A 17,316-nucleotide genomic window follows, 5' to 3' on the forward strand; every position below is an offset into this window, starting at 1 on the left:
GCAGGAGCGTACTGTAGGTCAGAGACTGTGGTGTCAATGGTACGAATAGACCTGCAGGGAAAACATCTATTGAACATTGCTTTCACTTCATAGTCTATAATGGTATTTATATTAGCAGTATTCATACAGGGAAATCACCTCTGTGTGGTGATGTTTTAAAGTGATTGTGGCTCACAAAGCCCCAAAGGTCAAATCTTATGTACAAAGCAGTCTTTTACAGTTGTTTATGAAGCCCATTGCGGGATCAAGTCCCTCTTTGTAAAAGGACTAAAAGATGCTCTTGACCAGGTCTTCTGACACCAATTAGTTTGAGCACCAGCTGAAGCACCATTAGTAAAAATTCCTGCAACACGGAAGAGGTGCATAGGTGCATAGTCTCAGAACCTCAAAATAATCTGGCTGATGAATATTTTCTGACCACTCTATTGGCCCCTCTGATTGAATGCTTAATTACACTTTGATTGATAAATTTCAGTAAGGATGGGGAAATAAAAATTCATTCACTCTACGTTGACTGCATAGATTGATTCTTTTCTTTTTTTTTCCTTTTTTTTTTTTTGACTACTCAAAATGAGGTAACATGAAGAGAAACGTCAATGGCAGCCACAGCCTTAAGGCTAAAACGCGCCCAAGATCTGGAGGGCCCTGCTCATGCAGCCAAGGAAACCCCCGATGCTGCAGGCAAGGCTAAAGGCATACTATCAGTAAACTAAGCTCTTCCTTTCTGAAACAAGTAATGACAACAAAAAACAAACTCATTCAAATCAGATGTGTGGAACATGCTATACTTTTTTTCGTCGAAAAAAAAAAAGCAAGTGAAGGGCCACTCCATCGCTTTTAAGTAATGCTGAACATAAGCTTCTGTAGAAATGGATGATGGGTGGGGCGTGTATAAAGGTAAAAAAAAGAGGTCACTGTGTGCCACAAAGGGTAAAATAGCTCATTGACACAATCAGATGATTTAAACAACAGAAGAGACTCTGCACACTGAGGATCATGATAGCCAGGTAGAGGGGTCAGATGTCACCAGACGTGTCAGCAGGGCAGTGAGGATCAAGAAACCATGACATAGTCAGATGAGGGAGGCCAACCAGAGCCAGAGGAGTCAGTCAGGCAGGTGAAACAGACAGCAAGACAACCATGATCTTGAATCAATCAAAGGAAGAAGGATGGAGAACAAATACTGGGCTGGCAGACAGTCATGAGATCTCTGCTGGGAGAATGAAGAGGGCGATGTTGGCCTAGTGCAGTGTCCGGCAGGTGACAGACAGGTGAGGTGACCTTTGATGCAGGGCTGCCATGTTGATCACATGCCCGGTCCAAGCAAGAATCTGACACAGAGCACATCTGTCTCTCCGTCGGCAACAACATCTGTCTCATTCCTTCCAATTCAGTGATCCTGTATGGAGGAAGTAGATGACATCTGCTCCTGTTCACACAAAGAAAATGTTCCACGTCAGTGTAAGCTGAATACATTTATTTTGTGTGCTATTCTACATTATGTGTGTCTTAATATGAAACGTGTTTAAGTACCTGCTCAGCTGTCAATCTCCCTGCATGACCTGCACACCTGAGTGCCCCCTCCTCTTCCCCAGAAAATAAACAAAGGTCCCATTGCTGAGTGTTGATTGAGTGGAGGTAATAAATGTTTGGTCGGGTAGTGTTTCAACATCATGGCATGGCTGTGCTCCTCCAGTGACTGAATCTCTGAATGTGAGAGATAACGAAATGCAAAAATTCAGACGTCATGCAGCTGTTTCTGTTGTTATAAAATATAGCAGTGGAAAGAGTGGAAAAAGTCTTAAATATACCTCACCCCTCAAAACAACATTAGAGCTTTGGTTGTCACAGCAAAGATTATGCCCAAATGCCCTCATCGTCATCCTGTTGTTGACAGTGTTACGGGCAAACAGCAACGATATACAGGAAGGGAAGAAAGTAGACAGAAACTGGATTAACTGCTGATCAAATGACACAACTGGAACAGCAGGCAGTGTGAGAGAAAAATAATAATGTTTGAAACTAAACGTAAGCACCAGAGCATGTATAAATGTGCTAAGTAGTTACAGTACTGCTTTAGGCAAAGGTTTAACAGGGTTATAGTTTGAAGTGTGTGGATTTCTACAGACGTTTTTCCCTGAGTAGGAACAGCAGCAATACAATATCATTCACATTAGCTACCTTTTATAATTTGTTCTGAAACAAAACTGTTATAAATCATATAATATAGTATATTAGGAACCCTGTTAAATAATTTACTCTAATAAACCTTTAGAAACTAAAATGGGAGTGTACAATTAAAGATATGTGGCTTTAATGATATTTAGCATTTAGCTGTTGCACACATAATTCTTCATCTGCAGGGAGCACTGTTGAATGTTCAGGTTCTAACCTGGTCCGGAGCGGGGCGGTGACCGCCGTGTGGGGGTCCTCGGGCTGGTCCTCCACGATGATGCGGCGACGGGTGACGTGGATGTTGAGCGTGGTGTGGGTGCTGAGGGTGTTGAGGATGCTGGGGGTGTGGATGTTGGGGGTGGGGTCCTTGCTGGGGCGGGCCATGTGGGTGCTGAGGGTGAGGGTGTTGCGGAGGGGGGTGTCCGTGTGGGTGCTGTGGAGGATGCTGTGGGTGCTGTTGGTGAGGGTGTTGGGGCTGTGGGGGTCGTGGGTGCTGTTGGTGCTGGGGAGGTGGCTGGGGGTGCTGAGGGTGCTGCTGGGGGTGCTGAGGGTGCTGCTGGGAGTGCTGAGGGTGCTGCTGGGGGTGCTGCGGGTGAGGAGGGTGAGGATACTGGGGTTGGGGCTGCTGGGGGTGTGGGTGCTGTGGGGGAGCTTGTGCGTGCTGCAGGTGCTGCGGATGTTGCGGGTGCTGTGAGTGCTGCGGGTGCTGTGGGTGTTGCGGATGTAGGGCGTGTGGATATGGAGTCTGCTGTCCGTGGGGAGCATGAGGGTACTGGGGCTGGGGCTGGGACTGAGGCTGAGCATGTGGAGGCTGAGGCTGGGGGTGGTGAGGACCGTGTGGATGATATTGCTCATCTTCATAGTTGTCTGCTATCAGCTTCATTCTGCTTTGTGTCTGCAGGAAGAGGAAACTGGTAAGTGCATAATGATCTGCAGCTATCAAAAAGAACTTCCTCATAATGAGCAACAACAACATGAGCATGACTGGACGAAGCACATATTTTCAGTATATGTGGGTGGTCATAAAAAACAGGAACACTGTACAGTGTAATACAATCCAGCACAATAACCATGCAACCAACACCACGGTCTACACAGTTCTTTTTTTCAGACTTCAGGCTGTGTCAGCTGTTGATTCAATATTAGCCACTATTAGTCATTTTTAAGGTCATTGTGATTTTGTTAAGAAAACAGGCCGTGAAAAGAAAACTTCAAAAATTTGGGGTGAATGTGCACATTTGCTGTCTGTCCGATAAAAGGATTGATACCACGCCCATCACGCACACCAGTACACTAAATGTTAATGAATGATGAGCCTTGCTTTGCATAAAAAAACAGAAACATTGAGCCTGCCTCTGTCTAAAGGTAACAAAATCGACCTCCCAGCACGTCTAAAGCTTACTAATTAACACATTATATCAGTACAAAAACAGAATTCTAAAAAATGACAAGTACCTGGAGTCTCCACTGTCCTAAGCTCCTGGCTTTACATTCCTGGTATACAACTTATACCAGAGCTACAGACCTCAGATTTTGATTTGAGAGACTCAAGTAAAAAAAATGACTTGAGACTTCACTTGGACTCGACTGCTGCAAGACTTTACTTACTTGAGACTTGACTCCTTGAAGACCTGACATGACTTGAGGCTTGAAAGCAAAAACATTTAAGACTCAACTTTTGACCTGGTAAACACACCTTGAATATTACATTATTAGGCCTATATGCATCGTCAGTTATGCAAATGAACAGAGCTTTGATTTGAGAGAAATATCAAAGCTGAGATGAAATGTCATGTTTATGGCTAGAAAAAGAGTTGCAACTGACTTGCAATTTGCTAATGAAAACTTGGACCTCTGTGGAATGATTTGAGACTTGAGGCTTGCCCAAAAAAAAAACATAAAAAAAAAAACTGACTCATACTGCGAAATGAGACACTGCATTTGGGAAAAATGCCAAAAACTTGCAAAGAGGATCAGTGGCCATGCATGTGCCACTCCCTACAGATGAAATGGAGAAAATGGCTAGTTGCCTTGTGCGGCTATATATTTTCATTTTGATTAACGTTGCCTTGGCAACCAGCTACAGTGCTGATTTTTGTCTTGACATTGTGCTGCAGTACTAACATGTTGTTTCAGCTGGTGCATCAGTTTGTCCCGCTCCCTCTTGAGGGCCATCACCTCCTCCTGGGTCTTCTTTTTATTGGAGGCAGACAGTTCCAGCAGTGCAATATTAGCATCTTTCTCGCTGATGACTGCCAGCAGAGCTTCTTGTCTGAAGAAGAAGAAGAAGAAGAAGAAGAAGAAGAAGAAGAAGAAGAAACAGCATCATAGCATCAGCACTTACAGAACATTGAATGAATGGTATAAAGGTAAAGCATTCCATTAAGTGCTTTTAACTAAGAAACTGTAAATCAAACTCCATCAATTCAAATTAAACACATCACTGTCAAATTTTATTTAGGAGCAAATTAAACTACTTAAGGTCAAGATCCAGCTTCAGGAGCCAGACGATGATCAATGATAAAAGTTAAGTCACTCGAAGAATCTGATTTATTTGTACTCCAATAAAGGATGGTGTAAAATTAGCCTCACTTGTCACGCACTTATTCATCTTTAGTTAGATGAGAACATTGATACAGATCTCAATTTGTCCATTAAAGGTCCAGTGTGTATGATTTACTGCCAGTAGTGAAGTTGCAGATTGCAACAAAATGAATACTCTTCCACGCCTCACCTTCTCCTTTGAAGCATGTAGGAAAAACTCTGGCTAGAAATTCACATAAAGGCAAAAGGCTCTATCTAGATCAGGGTTTGGTTTGTCTGTTCTGGGCTACTGTAGAAAAATGGGGTTCAACATGGCAGACTCTATGGAAGAGGACCCCGCTCTCTCTGTAGATATAAAGGGCTCATTTTAAGACAACGAAAACACTCTGGTTCTTGTTTTCAGGTGATTATACACTAATGGAAACATACTAATGAATATTGTATTCCATTCCCGCTAATAGATACACCTTAATGTTACACACTGGACCTTTAAATATGAAGCTACAGTTAGCTTAGCATAAAGACCAAGCAACAACCTCCATGACTGTGAAGCTAAACCAACATCAAATGCCAAAAACTGCAGTTCCTAAAGCGGCCACTTGAGCCTGGCTTCAGAACAAGACCCCAAGTTAAAATGTCCAACTTCACAGCAGAAATAAACACATTTACAGCCTGGTACAATACATGGTTTTGGGCTCTATAGCTAATTTCCCATTTGTGACACCCGGACTAGGATTGAATTTTTTGGCCAAATTATATTGAGGCTTAAAGTTATGCATAATTAAAAGCTTGGCTGCTTTGATTGACAGATGGATGCTGTTGCATGTTGCTTGGTTGAGCAGCTGGGCTTAATTCAGGTTGCCTCAGCTCCATCCACACTCCAGGTCTTTGCCCACTTTTGAATTAGTGGCAACACTACCAAGATGGTGGCAGCCAGAGCCACCACAGTCTGAACTTAACAATGGCTCCTCAGAAACCTATGGGTAGTGTCATGGACATCTACAGTATGTTTTATATTCTCTGTGCTAAAGATTCAATAATACTCTGAGAATTGATAAACCCAATCAGACATATAGAGGAAATGAATTATGAACTGTGTGCCCTATTTCTCACCTTTGTTGGACAGTTTATGGGGAACAATGAGAAGAAATGAATTCATGTCTTAGCCAGAAACACATCAAGAGAAATGAAATTGTCCATTGAATTGAAACCAAATGTCACGATGGCACTAACTTCATGTCCAGGATCTCCTCCAGCTGTTTCCTACGCTCCTGTCTCATGTTGGTGAGGTGGGTGTCCCTCTCCTGCAGTGACTGCTGTGTGGAGGAGAGACGCTGCTTGGTGGAATCCAGCTCCTGCCTCGTCCTTTCCAGCGTGTTCATCAGCTCCTCCAGCTGAACAAGTATTATACAGGAGCACACACCAAATGTATAAATAAGTATTTTTTTATGATAAGTATTAGACCATATCTTGTCACTGGAAAACACACTCCCTTCATGATGTTTTTAATGATTCAGTGGTATGATTTTGAGGATATAGTTCATGGTGCTGTCGTCCTTTTACTTTATATAGAGAAGTGTTATTTAGTAATTCAGTCTACCCTCATTGAAATAAATAAGATAGAAAAAATGAGAGAAACACCTGTCAGTATAATGTAATACAACAGATTTGCCTAATAAACTGGCAGCTGTATTTCTCAAGAGCAAATCTACACCTTCAAGTGGTGGCCACCGTCCATGGAGCCGTCCTTACGAGGGTCTTGTCCTAAGCCTTTCTTGTCCCCCTGTGGTCCCAGTTTGATGTTTGGACCCTTTTTAGTCTGGTCTTTGCCTCCTTGTCTGTAAAACAACAAACATTTAAGAACATTTCTGTGACAAAAAACACGAAACATAAACAAGTACATAGACAATAGTGTCGGGTGCATTTTGCATGAATCTTGAATGGTACGAATCATGAGATCACGGTCATCACGGATGAATTGATAGCTTCATGTAAACATGACACTGCTGAGATGACGCACAGGTTTAAGCACCAGAGTTAGAATGGATATAGGCTGAGATGGGTGCGCAACATGGGGGAGGGACAGTACTTACCTGGGAGCTAGACTGCAGGTGGGGAAAGGAAAAGAGAGGGATGATGACACAACAAGTGGAGGAGACATTTGAAGCAGGAGACGAGAGCACACAAAGGGAAAAAAGTAAAAAAAAAAAAGAAAAAAAAAGAGACATTAGAACCAGAACATAAAGAAACAACCACAAGAAAACAGTAGAGGACCAAGAAGAGATCACAGTGTGTCAAACAACGTGGGAAATTACAAAGGAGCCTGTGACAGCCGCTGCTCTGCAGCCTGACACAGCTAATGCAGGATGCACCTTCTCCGAAAATATGGAACCATGTGCATCTGCTGCCAAGCCTGGGAGTGGCAGACATGCAGTCAGACAGGCAAAAACCAGCCGGGCAAAAGAAGAGGGGAGGACGACAGGTCTGAGTGCCGAGCAAAACGAGGGAAAGCCAACAGTGGTTTGACCAAGAGAAGGAGTGAGCTAGTGGGAGAATCAGTTATGGATGCAGGGTTGTCAAGACAGAAGACCCGACTGAGTTGACACACTTCAAGACCGAAGGTTCAGTCCAGACTCTACCAACTACAGCACCTCACTTACTGAGCGCGTGTAGACCTGGAGCACAGCAGCTCTTATTCATGCAGGCCACTAAGCTGATCATTTCCCTTAGTATCTGCTAGATCAAGCTAGGTAGAGTGGGGTGGGAAAGGTTGGGAGGGAGAGCAGGAATGTGGGCACCGGGAAAGATCACTAGAAAAGAGAGGGGCTATCGAGTGATGGTACTGGGGCAATATGAAGATGCGAGAGTGACTGAGAGTTACAGAGGGTGATGGTGACGGAGGGTGAACTGGGCAGATGGGTGGAGAAGGGAAGCGTGCTCATGGCAGGAGGAGGCCTCAGCTCTGAGAACAGAAAGCAACAATAAACAGCCAACACAAGAAAAAGACAAAAAGAAAGTGTGTCTGCAGGTGTGTTAGTGTGCACATTAGTGCATATAGATATTTTAACCAAAGACACAGAGGGACAAAGAGTACAGTATAGACAACTAAAACTGATGAAAGAAGCAAGGAAATCACACCAAGATCTACACACTGCTAATAATTCTATGTATAATTTAGTATTTACAGTATTAGTTTTTATTAAATATCTATACAGAAGTGTGAAATTAACAGGGGTTTATTAGTTATAACTATAAAAAAAACACTTGTGTTCACTGTGAACTCTGGTTGCCGGTTTGCTGAGTCCTTGGTGCGATTGGTTTTATTGTGTGACTTCATCATGCATCATTACAAGAACAGGCCACAACAGGGACCCCAGTGTAAAATAACATCTACAGTTCAGGGAATCAAAGCAATAAGCACAGAATATATGACCTCACGGACATATATTGCAAAGATATGACTTGAATTTTTGCACTCCCGAGATGGTTGAGTTACAAACCTTGAACTTTAAGGTTTTAACTTTTTTTCATAATACAACGTGGAGCTTTCATCTGTCGATTTGTGAAGGTAATGTGTCAGAGAGCAAAATCTTTGTTGACTTAATTCCCCATTCTGTCAGAGTGCAGAGATAGACAGCTTTTATAATGCAGTTTGAAAAAGTAGTCATGCAGCATAAACTTTCTTGCGCACACTCACTCACACAGGCCAGTCTAAAACTTCACATGCACATATAGTTAACCACAAAGCAAGAACGTGCTAAAAAAATTAAATAAATAAAAGCAAACATTGATCCAGAGATCTTCGTATCATGTGTACGGGTAAAGCAATAACACCACAGACTAAAAACAGAGCCCGTCACTGTGATACAAGATCTGAATCCTTTAGACTGCAGGCAGACCCAGACACACAGGTGAAACCAGATGCAGTTGCAGCAGTTGCAGTCGGAGACTTTAACCACGCAGCCGAGCTGAAGTGCCAGGGCAGAGCACTCACTTTCCCAGGAAATCCCACACCATGCCCCCTATCTGCTGGGGAGCAGCGGACACAGAAGGGAGCGGGTCAGGGGGAGCTCTGCCACCGGGACGAGGGGTGGGGCGAGGGGCAGAGGGAGGGGGGCTGGTGTCGGAAGGGGGCACAACAGAGAAAGAGTTGTGTGGGAAATGGAAAAGAGATTTTAAAAAAAAAACGTAATTGGAAACAAAAAGGTTCAAGACGGAGGTTGAAAGTGATCAATGGCAGAGGGTGAAGAGAGGGAAACGGAAGATAGAAAGAGGAATGGGGAAGAAAAAAGTGGCAAAAAAAAAAAAAAAAGGACAAGAACACTCAATTAATCAAACACCACTAACAAATTAGCATGACACTGAAACGAAATGGACCATGTCACTAACTGGGAAGGTAAAATACTAAACGGTGGAGTCTAGACGAGGCAGGGGAGAACAGACAGTGTGTGGTTCTCATGCGGTCCAACCAATCTTTGTTTCACTCATCAGTTTTAAATCCTGTCCAGCTGAATGTCGATGGTCTCCTCCATCAGCTGAACCAAAACCAAAAGCTGCTTTCCAGTGCAGAGACTCTGGACCACGTACTGCACTGAGAAGTGAGCCAAGAGCTGATGAGGCCACCAGCTTTTATTTATGTGGTCCATTAACTGGAATCAGTTTGACCTCTTCCATTATGCGGGTGACTGAGTGGCACTTTGAGCTCTAATATCACATCGGACATAGCGTTGCAACCTTTGCAGAGGGCCTTCTGGTGTATCCCAACATGCGGATGCATCTACTGTCCATTGGAAAGGTGTATTTCTGAGTTTATTATAGAAGACCAAGACTGGATCCAGAGCAGTACACCGTGCTGACACACACACACATGACACCACACATGACAGGAAAATGACAGCACATGTATACAAAGACACATGGAAGTCCACTTAAAACATGGAGAACACAGTACAGAGCATGACATAGACAAGACATAGCACGCAACATAGCACTCGGGGTAGGTGAGACATTCTAAATCTGGCTCTTCATATGCTGTATATGGATGTGTAACAACACACGGAAGAAGAGGAAAGAAGGAATCATAAAAAAATCTAAAATCCAGTTTTTTCTGTTTGTATGTGGGTGTCTCACTTTACTGTATCTTGTCTTCTTATATATCCTGGATTGTGTATTTATACTGCATACATCTGTATTATTGTGTTCCTGGTGACTTGGAGGCTGAGCGAGTTGAGGTTATGGATACTGTGCACATGCAGAAATAACAATAAACAAACCGATACATTTTCTGTCATTTGCTTTGGACAGAAGCTAAATTAACACAATGTGATAATGTAACAATTTTGATGAAATAGCCTACAAATATTCAAATTATTTCATAGACATATGTAACACAAAATAGTAATTACATAAAGGTAAACTGAAGGTTCAGATGTCTTTTAATGCTTCAACTAACTTGTATAGACAGTCAGAGTCATTTACCTTTCCAACTCAGCAATCTTCTTGTCCTTATCATTTTTTTCCGTCTCCACCTCTCGCAGGATGTCCAGGAGCCTCTCCACCTCCGTCTGAGCCTTGTTGGCCTCGTCTTTGTAGTAGCTCACCTCCTTCTCCAGCAGTTTCACTCGGTCCACGTACTCTGGGTTCCCCCTGGAGCCGGACTGCTGCTCCACTTCATGGGCCTTCTGCATCCACACGCCAGGGGAAAGACAGAAACAAACAAACATGCACACATGCACACGCCCAAAGATACACTCAGTTAATGTCATAATAAACATGCAGTTCTCAGCACAGGATGTTTTACTGCCAATGGAAGAGAGATACATACAGTACATTGCAGTCCATCAGTGACTAATATTAACTATTCCCCCTTGCTCACTCTCTCTCTCTCTTTCTGAATGAATAAAGCAGAGTAAAATGTTGTGGACAAGGGCATCATTATTGGTGCTGGCTCATTAGCTTTAACAGAGCCATTATTTAGCTCCATTTAACGGCCCTTTGAGACTCCCAGTCACTTCACACTTAGTGAATATGCAGAATACAGGGTTGTGTACGTGTGTGGTTGCGTGTCTGGTGTTTGTTCACACATTAACAGGCAGAAATAGTAACAAGTCAGTGGCAGTAAAATGCTAAATCCTGCTTCTCTGTCATTTGTTATCTGTCACAAACTAATCAGAGCTCAGTATAGACTAATCTCGCCATTATTGCAACAGTTTGTAACTCTCTATGAAGTACATTACAGTGGTACACATCAACCCTCGAGACAATATGCAGCCACACATGTCAACACAGGTCGCAGAAGAGTGCAAAAAGTTATACAGAGCCAGAGAGCATCCACCAAACACTGCAGTGATCTCCAACCACGGCTGAAACCTCACAGCTAACCGCACCACACTGAGACGAAAGGAAAAGCGTGGCAACACTGACAGTGACAACATGCAACAAGGTTGACCATATCATGCAAACCCAACGAAGCTGCACAGTCTTTGTGATTGTCAGTCAAAAGAATGGAGAAGAAACAGAAGCAACAGGGACCAAGTAAATATGTCCTAAAACAGTAAGTTTCATATTTTAAGCATGAGGAGCTATGTTACAATTTAGCTTGTAGGAGAATTTTTCTCAGGGATACAAATCGTGAAATATATATTAAGTCATTTTAGATCCACAAATGTGGAAGCAGATTGAAAATAATTAAAAAAGTAAGAAAGAGCTTCATCAGATATGAAAATTAGGCTCCATACAGCCTGTGTATAAATGCGGATTTTGATGCGATAAGATTGAAGGTTGTATGAACGGTTTAACTGTTCTGATTGCTCGCTGTATTGTTTTTTTTCCTTTCTGTGATATATTGTATTTTTTTCAGGATCTCAGGATAATTACTACTTAACCTGCTCCACCTGCATTTTTTACAAAGCCCCATATCAAATATTGGCATCAATTTTAAAACTTGATATCGGGGAATCCCCTAAAACAAGGTGAAGCTTGACTTGGATCGTAAAATGCAATGAATTTGAGTTAAAGACAAAAAAATATATAAATAAAAAGCACATACACTACATAATCATCTTTGACTTCCTTTAAATAGAGTATAGTCTTTGTGGGCCTTCAGAACTAAAACTGTGAGCTGCCTTTCTTCTTTCTGTACTAACAAAACACAGGTGTAAGCTCTGGGATATCCTGTTCTCAAGCATTTGTCCTGAAGATTTAATAACAGAAAAGTTAGCCTTGACTTTAAATTAGTGTGCAGAGCCGTGTGTTCATGAGTAGGAAAATCTCACCATAATTAAACAAACAAATCACAGATAAACCAGCTACATAACCACGATTAAAAGAGCAAATACAAATAAATAAACATCCCGCATACAACGTAACTCTAACCGACCAAATAAAGTGAACTGAAAATACTGTACAGTATATGCAGCACCAGTTTCACCACGTGTCACAAACACAAACAGCTGCAGAATGAGTACGTTGCACAGGACTCTGAGTGCAGCATAAAGCTCATTATATCAGTACAGTGCGATGACCAACATGCATCTGGGTAGGTCAAGTGGGTGAAAGCAGAACCTGTGCTGAGGGGGGCGGGGGGGCTGGCATGATCACCATCTAGCATGTTTCAAAGACGTTATCAGTGTCCTCATGCTTTCAATATGTGCCTCAGAGAGCTCAAGAGAGGAACTTACAGGATTGTTCATGTGACTGAATAGCTGCTCAGCTTGCTACATTGCAAACGGAGGGGTTGTAGGAGAGGAGTCGGGCGGAAGGGGGTGGGGTGGGAGGAGGGGGGGAAACCCGGGGGGAAGGAGGAGAGTAAGTGTTAGGATTTAGTTTGAGCCAGAGGAGAGAACAGCAGGATCAGACATGTTACAATACATGTTTGACAGAGCAGTAACATAGTCTCAGTAAAGCACATGTTGTTACAGGTTAAGGGCAACACATCACAGACAAATGCAGAGGAACAGACACGAGGATAGTCTGTGGATTATGGAGGAGGAGGTGGATGAGGTGGGGGGGTGGGGGGCTATTCAATGGACTGTCTGCTCCCTGCAGTGGCCTAACAAAGCAGTGCAGCCTGTTGCAGGAGTGAAAGCATGATGGTAGCCATTATTTTAATTAACTATGTTTTATATGAGGCACGTTCACGTTCCCGGATTACAGGGATACTTACAGGAATTTGCTTTTTTTTCCCAAACAAGGAATTAGTTTGATGAAGGATTACAGATTTTCATATAAAGCAGAGAAACCTGTATTTAACCATAACTGTAAGAGGAATGATTCACTAGTTGTGAAGTACATAACTGTTTATTAGTCTCCACTCAAGTGGTCCCTGAACTCACAGTGGACATACAGCTCTTCAGTTCAGATCAATTACCAAGGGACATCTCTACAATCTTCATTCAGGGCAGAGAAGCTTTCCACGGTGAAGCATTCATTCATAAGCAATTCAAGTGTTTCATTACTAAACGAGGCAGTTTTTATCCTCGACCTCTTGAAATCATCTATGGAAATTCTTCATCTGTATGAATCCTTTTCATAGCAATAATATAATTTTTCACGTTTTAAATACATGTAAGTATTTCTATAATGCTTTAAATATATTTTGTTTCGTATCTATTATGTTGGTTTATACTTTCTTTCTGTAGCCATGTAGTTATAGGATTATAAGGGGAAGGTGGGGACAGTTTTGCTTTGTAATTTCGACAGAGATCCTGTAACTTCTCTGTGATTTCCATTAGTGGTTATTCAGTTATGGAGATTATGTTGCTTCTATCAACATCCTTCGCTCGGTCTTTTTTGTTTCCGTCCTCTCACCTAAACTAAATCAGACAGCGAAGCAAAGAAAAACGAGACTACAATAATACAATAAAAGTAAATCAGAGACTAAAAGTATTTTCTTCACCTTGAAAACAGCTGTTGGCAAAATAATCGTATCACAGGAGCTGTGCAGTAGCTGCTTTGGACCTTTCGATCACATCACATGATATTGCAGTTGTTGTATAATAGATAGAATAGATTTCAGATGGAGATTATGTGAATCCAAAACTCAAGAACAGCTACTCTATGTACTTTGAACAGTTGTACATTTGTATGTATTTGCTATTATTGACTGTTGTAGTATCTACTGTAGGCACTACTGAACTATGGAGGGTTTTTTTTGCCCTGAATTAGGACTGTGGATTTCTCCCTCTTTAACTGCAACAGAACTTTTGGTAGACTGTTAGAGCTTTGAGTCCAGTATAACAAAAAGTATGACTGTGATACTATACCACATAACAGTTATATAAAAACTAGACAGACACAAAATATCAATCTGGTATGTAAATCAAAATGAGCAATTACATGTTTCATAAACATTCAGCATGTTATTCTGCACTCATATAAGTGATTGCGCACTGTGAGACGCACACCTACCTTCTGCAACTGCGTCTCCAACTTACTACACTCCTCTTTTTTCTGCTCGATGGCGATCTCCAGAGACTTGAGCTTTGAATCCTTCTTGAGGCCAGAAGATGCCAGGGATGAAGCATGCTCCTTCAAATCGATAAGACTGGACTGCAGGTGGAGAGACAGCACAGACTGTTAGCACAGGTTCAAACCAGGAAGGTCTAACTAGGCCAGATTGCCTTAGGCGGCAGTTTATATGTCAGATAAAGACCTAGTGGAAGAAAGATGTACAATGCACAGTATGCTGTACAGTGCAGCAGAGTAGAGAAACATAAAGGCATAGCATGTGTAATAATAATACGCAGTCATGTGGACACATCTTTACACCATTATACAAAAAAGAAAATCTCTTTCATGCAAACTCACTGACCTCTTTCTCTGTTAATTCTATCTGCAGGCCGTTGACTTTCTCCTTTAGATCCTTGTTCTCCTTCTTATACGACTCCACTTCTTCCAGCCGTTCTCTGTCTTCTCTCTCCCTTTGGTCCTTTAAACGCTCTATAATCCGCTCCTAACACATACACGGACACACAATTTAAATAATTAGACTTAAAAATGCTCTGAAGAAGAAAAAGTCTTAAAAGTACATATTTATCAAGTGACTTACTTAAAGCAAAGTGTAAGAGTAAGCTTATTTTATATATTATTTTATATATTAAAGATATTTCATGAACTAGAAGTAAAAGTGAAGGATTGTCAGCTTTATTTTGCACTCAGATACAAAGTTTAAAGCCTCCTTACCAAGAGTTAGACGAGAAGATTGATACCAGTCATGTGTGTAAACATATGTATGAAAGCACAATGGCACACCAAACGAAGCCTGTTTTATTGGGAGTTGTGTGCCGCACTGATTTTTGGGTAACTTCCTGCAGTCTCTGTTGGTTCCCGGGCTGCTTTACTGTACATACATGGCGGTATCTGCATCAATCTTCTCATCTAATTCTCAGCAAGAAAGTGAAAATTGAATTTCCCAAAATGATAACTTCTCCTCGAGGTTGAAAATTTCAATTTTAGCAGTTTGATAAATTCCCAGGCCCTGAAATCTAATGTAATTTGTGTCAGTGGGACAGACACCTACTGTATGTTCTCATTAAAACGACCTTTCAGAGAGGGAAAATGATTTAGCAGCTGTTCGCATCCCCGACCGGGAACACACACCAGCACATCCACCCTAATGCTACAGTGCTGTACCACACCTTCTCTGACAGCGCTTCCTCCAGGGTGGCCAGGGCAGTGTCTGTATTACTGGAGTCGGTCTGCAGAGACTTGACCCTGTCCTTCAGGTTGCCCAGCTGCTTGTCTTTGTCCCGCAGCTGCTCCTGCAGATTTTCAATCTGACACAGGGAAGAGGAGAACATAAATGGAAAAACTAGACAGGTATTTAAGTTGGTGTAGCTGGATGTGGAGATTTTTAAAAAGTCTTTAAAGATGAATACCCTCTACAGACAATGTCATGTTCATAGTTTGAAATGTGCTGGAGCTTGACAACGAAGCGTTTTCCATTTCAGGAGGAGATACATCAAAAACTGTCGGACATTTAAGAGTGTGTGAAGTACAAAAAAAAGAAAAGGGATGAAGTATAAATCACACTGCCATATGTGAGCAAATAGGAATTTTACATTAGGGCTAGAGAGAGTGAAATGTCTATATGTAGTAGAAACAAAACCCAAATAATCACATCAGGAGAAAACTGATTTAGAAATCATGAGAGATGACAAAGAGAGAGAGAGAGATGAAAGTGAACAGATGAGGGAGAGGAGGTGTGATAGAACAAGAGAGGAGAAAAAAGCAAAGGGAATGAGTGAGCAGGTCAGGGTGAGAGTAACACTCTGTGATTATTTATAGCACACACACACACACACACACACACACTAGAGTTAGTGAGGCAGAAATATCTTCTTGCTTGTCTTTCTATGGACACTTTCCCCCCGAGAGCAACAGAGACTCACTCACTTAATGGAGAGAGCAACCACTCTACTCTGTGTTTTCACAGAGTGGCTGGTTTAGTCCAGGACACAAGAATCCAACAAGTCTCTTTCTCTCTCTCTCTCCACACAACGTTCAAAGGAAATTTCAAACTATATCTCAGGTAAACCTACACAGACCCCCACTTTCTACACTCCATAGTCATAAACATTTCTCTCTGTGTTTTCACCTTCTTCTGCAGGACGTTGATCTTCCTTTCTTTGACCTCTAGCATGTCTTTCATATCCCTGATTTCTCCAGCAAGAGTGCCCTTCTCCTCTGTCAGGTCCTGGAGCTGCTTGGTTTTCTTGTTCAGGAAGGACTCTTTCTCCTCCAGACGCAGACGCAGAGCATCCACCTGAAGAACGACACAGCCGTAAACACCTCAGAGAAGTCTTGCATACTGTTGTTGAGCCTACTTAAAATAAAAGAGCTTTGCATAATGTGGACCGCAATTGAGTAAAAACCTTTGTAGGAGTTATTAAACGCAAAAAATGTGGTTATGGCTTTCAGGTATTTATTCATCTTAACTTAATCTCCATGCAAATGCAGAAAAATACTGAGGGAGTGCTGAGGGAGTGTTTATTACTGTGGTGAAGATTTTCAGTCATCATGATAATGCTTTAATGCTTCCACAGTTATTTATTCATCAGTGCTGCTTTCTGATGTTTTTGATCTGTATCATCAATGTGCGCTGTGACAGTACACTGTGCATTACTGTTTCTTTGACGATGCCCTGAAGCGGAGCTCAGTTAGTCTCAAGTTCCAAAGTAAATAAAGTGTTGATATAATTCACAGTCATAAGCCTCTGGGCTGGGGCGAACCTGTTTTTATTTGTTTAGTCTGGCTCCGAGTATGAAAATGTTGTTCTGTGTACAAACATATTAAGGCTTTTTCATTACCTCTGTTTGCAGGATGGCAGCACGTTGCTCCTTGGCAGTGAGAGACTCTTTGAGCACCTCGATATGCTGTTTGCAGTCTGAGTTCTGATTGTTGAGGGTCTCTAGTTTTGTCTGCAGAGCCAGCAGCTCCGACTCCTTCTTTGACAACTCCTGCTTCAGCTGGTCAATCTACAGATGTGTGACAAATACAACCATTTACATAAGCGACGTAATGTTTCACCATCACGACTCATTTTCTGTGTGTCACAGAAAAAAGGGCGAGAAACCACCGAAAACACCGTCAGAACAG

At 42.1% G+C, this 17,316-nt stretch overlaps 1 protein-coding gene and 1 long non-coding RNA gene across 2 annotated transcripts in view; both read right to left on the minus strand.

Annotated features, from left to right (window-relative positions):
• Window positions 1–546: 546 nt before the first annotated feature.
• LOC109139304 (uncharacterized) lies at window positions 547–1,887 on the minus strand. Its single transcript, XR_003462495.1, has 3 exons — window positions 1,817–1,887; window positions 1,534–1,707; window positions 547–1,429 (listed from the first exon to the last, which is right to left on the minus strand). It is a non-coding gene; the product is annotated as an uncharacterized LOC109139304 (long non-coding RNA).
• A 384-nt stretch (window positions 1,888–2,271) lies between these two features.
• The window catches only part of erc2 (ELKS/RAB6-interacting/CAST family member 2), a 34,337-nt gene continuing 19,292 nt past the window's right edge, over window positions 2,272–17,316 (minus strand). The window contains exons 7-21 of the mRNA XM_027279438.1: window positions 17,028–17,195; window positions 16,316–16,483; window positions 15,357–15,494; window positions 14,531–14,671; window positions 14,128–14,268; window positions 12,399–12,434; window positions 10,198–10,400; window positions 6,813–6,824; window positions 6,434–6,557; window positions 5,953–6,113; window positions 4,300–4,447; window positions 3,784–3,822; window positions 2,622–3,070; window positions 2,393–2,566; window positions 2,272–2,278 (exon numbers count right to left, since the gene is read on the minus strand). Coding sequence (XP_027135239.1) covers window positions 2,272–2,278; window positions 2,393–2,566; window positions 2,622–3,070; window positions 3,784–3,822; window positions 4,300–4,447; window positions 5,953–6,113; window positions 6,434–6,557; window positions 6,813–6,824; window positions 10,198–10,400; window positions 12,399–12,434; window positions 14,128–14,268; window positions 14,531–14,671; window positions 15,357–15,494; window positions 16,316–16,483; window positions 17,028–17,195 — 2,109 coding nt within the window. The remainder of the gene's footprint in view (window positions 2,279–2,392; window positions 2,567–2,621; window positions 3,071–3,783; window positions 3,823–4,299; window positions 4,448–5,952; window positions 6,114–6,433; window positions 6,558–6,812; window positions 6,825–10,197; window positions 10,401–12,398; window positions 12,435–14,127; window positions 14,269–14,530; window positions 14,672–15,356; window positions 15,495–16,315; window positions 16,484–17,027; window positions 17,196–17,316) is intronic.

The sequence above is a fragment of the Larimichthys crocea genome, chromosome VI (genome assembly GCF_000972845.2).
Source record: "Larimichthys crocea isolate SSNF chromosome VI, L_crocea_2.0, whole genome shotgun sequence".
NCBI lineage: Eukaryota > Metazoa > Chordata > Actinopteri > Sciaenidae > Larimichthys > Larimichthys crocea.